General features: G+C 57.2%; 1 protein-coding gene across 4 annotated transcripts; it reads right to left on the reverse strand.

The window, feature by feature from the left end:
* Positions 1–415: 415 nt before the first annotated feature.
* On the reverse strand, positions 416–8,651 carry RNF166 (ring finger protein 166). Of its 4 annotated transcripts, XR_013958791.1 has the most exons (7): positions 8,241–8,594; positions 6,968–7,124; positions 5,975–6,104; positions 5,518–5,632; positions 4,877–4,984; positions 2,620–2,854; positions 416–2,440 (listed from the first exon to the last, which is right to left on the reverse strand). XR_013958791.1 is itself a non-coding variant. In XM_080637911.1 (6 exons), exons 1-6 carry the CDS (start codon positions 8,624–8,626, stop codon positions 2,789–2,791), a joined length of 732 nt encoding a protein of 243 aa, XP_080494037.1. In that variant the 5' UTR covers positions 8,627–8,651; the 3' UTR covers positions 416–2,788. The 4 variants fall into 4 exon arrangements, 3 of the variants coding, with proteins under 3 accessions (XP_080494037.1, XP_080494036.1, XP_080494038.1); XM_080637911.1 differs by having other exon boundaries at positions 416–2,854; positions 5,992–6,104; positions 8,454–8,651; XM_080637910.1 differs by having other exon boundaries at positions 416–2,854.
* Between the last annotated feature and the right edge of the window lie 23 nt (positions 8,652–8,674).

The following is an 8,674-nucleotide window of genomic DNA, read 5'->3' on the forward strand; positions in this document are numbered from 1 at the left end:
GAGCCAGCCCGTGTCCCTGGAGAACCCAAATGGGGCTCGGAGCCAGGACACCTCTCTGGGATACCCGGGGAAGCAACACCCGATGTGGTGCCCTGGCCAGTGCGGCTCTGGGGACAGGACACGGTGCCAAGCACCCTCCCCGTGTCCTGCCTTTGAGTGCCAGCGATGGCAGGACACAGAGCTGGGATGTGATGGGGGCATCCCCCCAGCAGATTTGGCAGCGCCTGGCTCTGGGATCAAACAGCATCGCTATTAACAGGAGGAGGTGACAAGATAAGGACAAAGCTGCAAAGCCAAGCTCCTTTGGGAAAGGAGATGCCCAAGAAGCCAGGATGGGGGGCACGCACCCCATGGACCCATCCTGCATCCCAAAGTCACAGCGTTGGTGGCACAAGCGAGACCAGGCGTGGATGAAACTGCCTTTATTGAGAAAAATGGTTTGCTACAAATACATTATTGACCTGATTCTTCATCAAAAACAGTAAAAGTTCTGGATATGCAAAAAGTCACAGGGAACACACGGACGAGCCACGGCCGGAGCGGGCCCCGTGGGGAGAGGCAGGAGCTGCCTGTGCAGTGCCTGCCTGCGCCTTAAAGTGCTTTACAAAAGCAGCTCTTGCTGCCCGGCTCTGGCACTGTGGGGCAGAAAGGAAGAGGAAGGAAGAAAAGAGACAAGAGGTTAACAGTGCTGTTCCAGAGGCAGGGAGCTCCCTGCAGGTGAGAGTCAATGGAGGCTGCTCCAGGATATGAAGGTCCCAGCTAGGGATGGGACAAGGAGACCCTCATGGGTCCCTTTGGAGGTACCAGTGCTCTCCATCCCACCAGGGCCATGTCCCTGGCTGGGCAGGTACCAGCAGTGCTGGTAAGAGAAGACCCCATCCCTCCTCGTTAGTGGAGCAGAGCAGCTCCAGCCCTTTCCCTGCCCTCTGCCATAGTCTCCGCATGCTCCTCACAGAGCTGCTGGCAGCATGGGGAACTCACAGCCCCCAAACCACCCAGTACCATTTAAATCAAAGGTGAAAAGCAGGACGCTATTGCTAGAGCAGAGCTGGAGCCTCCGATAAACCAAGCAGGGACATGCAGAGGGATTGCTCTCCCAAACCTCTTCCCTGCAAACCCTCGCTGGAAGGTACCGTGCATCACAGCTCCTTCACTGAGAGCCCTGGGCTGATCCAGTCACTGGTGAGACCCCAAAGGGCGGCAGGGCCCCAGCACAAAGCTTCTCTCCCCAAGCACCAGTGAAGACCCTTCATACGGGACATGATTTCTGCTGCATGGGGGGGCACACTCAGGCTGGCAGCAGCACAACCAAGGCCTGGAGGTGGAGATCCCACTTCCACCCTCTCCCAGCCCAGAAGAGCAAACCCCACCAGCAGCAGGCGGGGAGGACAGACAGGAAGGGGACATGGAAGAGGAGAGGTCACCAGGATGCTATGGAGCATCTCTTGGATCAACATTTGCCCAAGTGTGCCCTACTCCCAAGGAAGGGAGATGCCATCCTCTATTTCAGAGCGACAAGATGCCCAGTGCTGGGGATAGGATCTTGCACAGGCAGACGTCCCTCCTGCACATCCATCACCCAGACAGAGTCCGGCTGCTCCATAGTGAGTGCCAGCACGCCACAATATTAACTGCTAACTAACTGCCTGCTGCTTCACAAACCAAAACCACACTGAGCAGTGCCATAGAGCAAAGCCTGCAAGGGCTCAGCCATCCCAAGCCTGACCACAAGTCTTGGACAGGGTTAGCAGCTGCTGGAGAACACAAGAGATGCTGCAGCTCCTCAAAAAGGCAGCCTGAAGAGGCAGCCAAAGAGGTGCTGCTCTGACCCAGCCTGTCCCATATCACATGCCAACAAGGTAAGGGAACGGACCAGAAACAGCCAAAGAGGACATCCAGGCGCATCCATCAGCCTGGGGTCCGGCTGCAGCCTCCCACCTGATTTCAAATCCACAGCGTGTTTTTGTGTTTGGGGTATTTTTTGTTTTAAAAATAGACTTTCTTAATAATGTTCCATAAAAATACTCTTGTCCTCAGCATCGGATATTGCAGTGTGAAGAGTTAACAGCTTCTGTTCCTGCTCTATAAAACGTGGAAAAGGCATCACGCTGATTCATGTAGAAAAACGCAAGAACTCAGTATCACAAGAGCTGGTACAAAACGGAAAGGTGAGAGTTTCACTGGATGCCATTGCTGTGGACTCCTCTGAACCCATTGTCAGCATGAGCGCAACTGTCCTGTCCTGGGATTCAGCCTGGCCTGGGCAGCAAAGGAAGCAGCACAGGGGACGGGACAGATCGATGTCTCTGGCAAGAACCTTGTAGAGTTTCAAAACCCAAAGGATGCTCCGTGCCATTTTCTTCCTTTCCACAAAGGACATGGATGATTGCAGGTTCCAACTAGGGCATTTCTGCATTAAATGCATCCAGGTTTGACGTACCTATTCAATTGCAACAGAGAGCATGAAGACAAACGGTGCCAAAAAGCATCTAATAATAAATAGATCTGGACACAGGTATATACTCTGTATATGGGAATGAAATGCCTAATGGAGGAACGATCCCATCCCTCTGGTGCCGACTCCTCTCTCCTCCCTGCATGAAGTCTCTGCTCACTCACCGGTCCAGCGCGACATAAGGACACTCCACCTTCTTAAACAAGGTGGGATGTGCACAGAGAGGAGAAGGAAGAGCAGCAGCAGTGGATCTCCAGGGGGTTGATAAGCTCCGTGCCTCTCCAGTGGGAAGGCTGAGTGTGCAAAAGGGGACCCGATGCTCCCCAGTCACCCTCAGTTCTCGGACAGTGACAGTGCCAGGGCTGCCTGCAATGCTGCCTCCTCATCAATGTTGTAGTCCTAAAATCAGAGAGGGGGGGTCAGAAGTGGTACAGCCAGGACACAGATTCTACATCAAGCATCAAGGAGCCCTCCCTGCTCTTTATGACGACACCGAGCCTCTTACTCCTCCAGCACACAGGTCCCAGGAATGCTGTGCTGCTTGGGGCATCCCTTGTGCCCACAGTTCCCCTCCAGCCTGGAATCATAGAATCATAGAATAGTTAGGGTTGGAAAGGACCTTAAGATCATCCAGTTCCAACCCCCCTGCCATGGGCAGGGACACCCCACACTAAACCATGGCACCCAAGGCCTCATCCAACCTCGCCTTGAACACCGCCAAGGATGAGCATTCACAGCCTCCCTGGGCAACCCATTCCAGTGCCTCACCACCCTCTCAGTAAAGAATTTCTTCCTTTGATCTAATCTAAACTTCCCCTGTTTAAGTCTGAACCCCTTACCCCTTGTCCTGTCACTACAGTCCCTAATGAAAAGTCCCTCCCCAGCATCCTTGTAGGCCCCCTTCAGATACTGGAAGGCTGCTCTGAGGTCTCCACACAGCTTTCTCTTCTCCAGGCTGAACAGCCCCAACTTTCTCAGCCTGTCTCCATACAGGAGGTGCTCCAGTCCCCTGCTCATCCTCGTGGCCTCCTCTGGACTTGTTCCAACAGTTCCATGTCCTTTTTATGTTGAGGACACCAGAACTGCACACAATGCTCCAAGTGAGGTCTCACGAGAGCAGAGCAGAGGGGCAGGATCACCTCCTTCGACCTGCTGGTCACGCTCCTCTTGATGCAGCCCAGGATACGGTTGCTTTCTGGGCTGCGAGCGCACCCTGCAGCCGGCTCATGTTCAGTTTCTCATCGACCAACACCCCCAAGTCCTTCTCTGCAGGGCTGCTCTGAATCTCTTCTCTGCCCAACCTGTAGCTGTGCCTGGGATTGCTCCGACCCAGGTGTAGGACCTTGCACTTGGCATGGTTAAACTTCATCAGGTTGGCATTAGCCCACCTCACAAGCGTGTCGAGGTCCCTCTGGATGGCATCCCTTCCCTCCGGCGTATCAACCGAACCACACAGCTTGGTGTCATCGGCAAACTTGCTGAGGGCGCACTCAATCCCACTGTCCATGTCACCAACAAAGATGTTGAACAAGACCGGTCCCAACACCGATCCCTGAGGGACACCACTCGTTACCGGTCTCCAGCCGGACATCAAGCCATTGACCACAACTCTTTGTGTGTGGCCATCCAGCCAGTTCTGTATCCACCGAGTGGTCCACCCATCAAATTGATGTCTCTCCAATTTACAGACAAGGATGTCGTGTGGGACAGTGTCGAATGCAAATCTGCCAACATCAGCCCTGCTCTTAGATGTGGTGGAGGGCAGGGACAAAATATGCCCATGCCAGCAGCCGTGGCCAAAGGGAAAAGCTTTCTAGCAGGGTCACAGGTTTCTCCATCACTCCAGTTTGGGTTTATCCAACAGAGTGATCGCTCCCTAAGTGGGGATATTTTCTCTAAGTATTTGGAGGTTCCTTTCCCTGACTTCTAATGGCCCTGCAATAAAAGCATGATGCTGACAGAACCTCCCCTCAGTCTCTGCAGCCATGTCTGGGCAATCACAACCCCACTCCCACTCAGGAAGGGTCAGGAGCTCCCCAAGAGGGGATTCATGGACACCACTCCCCTACAGCAGCCAGAACCCCCCCAAGCCTGGGCTGCTCCCCTCCCACTGCTTGTGAAGCGCCAAAGAAAAGGCCTTTGTGTTACAGCTCCTCAGGGGATGAGTGTAATGGAGCACACGGAGGAAACAGCTCATCTTCATGGTGCAGTAACATTTTCCTCCTCCTTCAGAGCGGTTTTCCTGGTGCGTCTGATGAGGATCAGCTTGAGTTCTCCCAGGGCAGGCAGGGAGCTCAGCCTCACAGCTGTGGGGGTCTCCTGAGTGGGGCTACATGTGCGTCCCACAAAGCCTAAAGGAGGATCTGTCCCCTTCCCCTCCAGGCTGGGGGAAGATGACCCTGTTTCAGCTCAGGTACTCACCACGAAGGTGTCATAGGAGAACTTGTGCCTGTGCAGGAGGTGCTGGAGGAAGTTGGCGCTCTTGTAGCTGGGGTCCCCCCAAGGCATGGCTGAGCAGACCGGGCACACCTGCAGGGACAAAAGAGAACCATGACCAGTAGGCACAGACCCTTCCACCTCTTATCTCCTGAAGAGGGGAGTAGCGCTCCCCCCGTTTCTGACAGAGTGGGATCTGCAGCGGATGCGCTAAAATGGGGGTCCCTCATCCCTCCCAAGCAGATCTCTTGGTGCACAGAGCCTCTGGCACATGGCCCAGCCTGCTTTTAGGCCACTGACAAGTTACACACGCATGTGAGCACCTCTGAGACTGCGATAAAGCTGCAAGTTCTCTGCCTTGGTCAACCCAGTGTGGACGGGGAGAGGAAATCCAGCACCACCCAGGTTGATAGCACATGGGGATGGAGGCAGCTTATCCCAGAGAGCCTCTTAACAAAACAAACAGGGGCAGGTCCCCACCTCCCATCAAAGGGATCTAAAACAAACTAAGCCAGCTGAAAACACAGCTCTGCAGGCTGGTGGCCTCGGACGCAGCATCAGCTATGGTGTACTTGGATTTCCAGGAGTTACCGCGCACAGAACCAGCCCCTCCCAGCATCACTCACCACTTTGTTGGGGTCATTGCGGTGGTTCTCCATGCAGTGCTTCACCAGCTCCTGCTGGTCCAGGTTCCGGGCCCCACAGTACGGGCACACGAATGTCGAGCGATTGGGAATGTTGCTAAAGAGAGCAAGGACGAGCTCACATCCCCCAGGAAAGGACTGGATTGACCCCTTCCAAACTAAGCCAGCCACCCCCCATGATATCCAGGCATAGGATGAAACCAGCCCAGCCCGTTCCCACCCCAGCTGCAGGCTGAACCACCCTGGTTTGATCGGTCCTTCCTCCCACTCCACACTCAGAAACACGGGGCAGACAGGGGCTGCAGGTGACAGGAGGGAAATGGTGCTGATATTTCTCCCTCTGGTTTCCCAGAGGAAAGTAAAACCCGTGCTTGGATTTCAGGCCTTGTAAGGGACCAGAGTGACAGTGCAGCCCACAAGGAGGGACGCATTTCCTTACCCGACACACGGCAGTACCTGGGAATAGGCTGGGATGTGGGGACAACCGGAACGAACTTGGGGCAGTTGGCCATCTGCTCCTGCACCTTCGTGCAGGATGAGACGTGAGAGCGCATCTTTGCAAGGGTCACCTGGAGCACAAGGAGAGAAGAGACGTTCCTGTCAGCTTCCAGACAGTGCTGGAGCCTCTGCCACGGCTCAGGACAGCAGTTTTGGTCAACCAGGGCAAACACCAGGCTGTGCAGGATGACCCACACCAGTGTGGAAATGCTGCACCAGCGTGTTCTTCTTTGCAGGACAGAGATTTGGGGCCACGTGCTCACTGCACATATCCCCAGAGGTCACACACAGCCACCCGGGCTGTGTAATCACATTAGCTCCATTTTCCTTTTCAAAGGAGGCACTGCTGACAGGCAGAAACCCCACACTGCTCTGACACTGTATAGCACTGCCCCTGGATCACAGTTAGGCAGTTACAAGAAGATCCCTAAAGTTAACGGGAGCCAGGAAGCACATCAGCAGAGACACACCATGAATCACAGCTTTACAGCCAGTCCTGGAGCATCCCAGACCAGACTGCCTCAGGCAGGGCCAGGCCATGCTGCTGGTTCAGCCTCCCTGCAGCCGCTGGGATTGCAGCACCTTAAGCAAGAGCTAAATCCTTACCCTCATTTGGAGCAGAGCTGGTTTGCCTCAGCCTCTCCTGTGTTGCAGGAAAACCTCAGCCTGCTTTTGAAGGTCCCCACTGTCTAATAATAGCTCCAGTCTGCTGACAAAGGCAGCTAGGAGAGAGTGCCTTCATCTCCACGCAGCCCCGCTTGCGTGGCTCATGGCAGCAGCAGTGACACACCTCATGGGCACAGTGTGGGGCCACACTGAAGAGGGGACACTCTGAACAGAGGCCCCCACCATCCCAACCACCAACAGCAAGTGATCTCCGGCCATGGGACGGGCAGCAGGATGGGTGGGGGCAGCCTTCCCCTGTGAGCTTTACCTTCTTGCTGCAGCCTCTGCAGGGAGCCTTGTAGGATGAAAGCTGCTTCTCCACGCTGGAAGCCTTCTCCACCTTCTTGGGATCGAAGGGCATGCGGCAGAGCGGGCACAGAGGGGATGGCACTTGCAGGCAGGGCTGCAGGCACTCCCCACAAAACCTGGGGGCACAGAGAGTGGCACTGAGCAACCTGATGTAGGGAGGGGGAGTGGGACCCCAGCCCCAAAACACCCCAGGCTGCAGAGCAGCCCCAAACCCCAGGGATCAGCATCCCCACTGAGAGCCTGGGAGAGGGTGCATGGAGGGCAGGCACTGCTGAGGCACAGATAATGCTGCTGCTGCTGCTGAGACCTGCGGCTGGGAGTGGATTTGAACAGAGCCAAACAACAACTGGTGCAGAGCACTGAGGCCATGCAGAAATAAAGGCAGTGAGCACATCAGAGCCTGGTTCACCTCCTTTCCAGGTCCTTATGCCTGCGGCAGCACGGATGAGAAATCAAAGCAGCGGAGAGGAAGCACAGAAAGGGACCCCTGGGCACAAGGCAAAGCAGCTCCGTCCCCACAAAGTCAATGGTCGTGGCATCCCCGTTCCCTCTGCTGTCAGCCCAGCTCACATCACCCAAAACAGGGGAATGAAATGCTGCTGCCAAGCCTCTGCTATGGGACAGCCACAGTGCCCCTTGCCCCATGCCACTGCCATCACCCCATGAAACACCCCCAGCCCCAAACGTGCTGGAGATGGGGGGAAGAGCGAGACCATACAAGGGGAGATGCCCCAGGAACCGGATGGGAAAGGGGGACAAGGTGTCCCCAGAACGCTGCGGGGACAAGCAGACCCCTGCTGCCCAGGGCAGCGCTTCAGCCTTTCACCATGTACCGGGGGCACTGGGAGCAGGGCACAGCACCTGTGGGGTCAGGGCAGGATTGCCATCAGGTTAGACCCCGGCTGGCACTGGGAGCAGGGTGTGTGGGGACACCGGGGGTAGGAACCAGGTGTGGGCACAGAGGGACAAGGTATGGGTGATGTTGATCGATGGAGTAAGACCCTCGGGTGCACACAGGGGGGGAAAAGGCAGCACCCAGCTCCCCAAGAGGGAAAGGGGCTTCAGGATGGGAGCAAGGCACCCGGGGCTGATGGAGCCGCTGGGGGCCCCGGTACCGGGCTGTGGGGGAGATGGAAGGTGCCGGTACCGGGCTGAATGGAGAAGGAACAGTGAGGGTCCCCACAGCAGGGTGGGACGGGCGGGTCAGTGTCAGCTGATGGAGGTCACCGTACCGGGATGGGGTGGTGGCATGGGGACACCGGTACCGGACCGCGGGTACCGGGTGGGATGGGGCCCCGGTACCGGGACGAGACCGGTGCCGGCTGGGTTACAGGACAGAGGTCCCGGACGGGCTCGGTGCGCGGGGGGAGCGCCAAGCGGGGGCTGGGTCGGGCCGTGCCGGGCCGGGGTCCCCGCCGCCGCCGCCGCCCCGGGCCCCGGCTCACGTGTGTCCGCATCCCGCGATGCCGACGGCGCGGTGGAACACCTCGAGGCAGATGGGGCAGCTGAACTGCGCCTCCAGCGCCTCGCCCGCGGGGCCAGCGCCGGGGGGCGGCCGCGGGGACCCGCCCGGGGCCTGGGGCCGCTGCGCCGCCGCCACCAGCAGGCTCCGGAACATGGCGGCGGCGGCGAGGAGGCGGGGACGGAACCAGGCCCCGCGGCGCGC

This window comes from Psittacula echo, assembly GCF_963264785.1.
Source record: "Psittacula echo genome assembly, chromosome: Z".
In the NCBI taxonomy this organism is placed as follows: Eukaryota; Metazoa; Chordata; class Aves; order Psittaciformes; family Psittacidae; genus Psittacula; species Psittacula echo.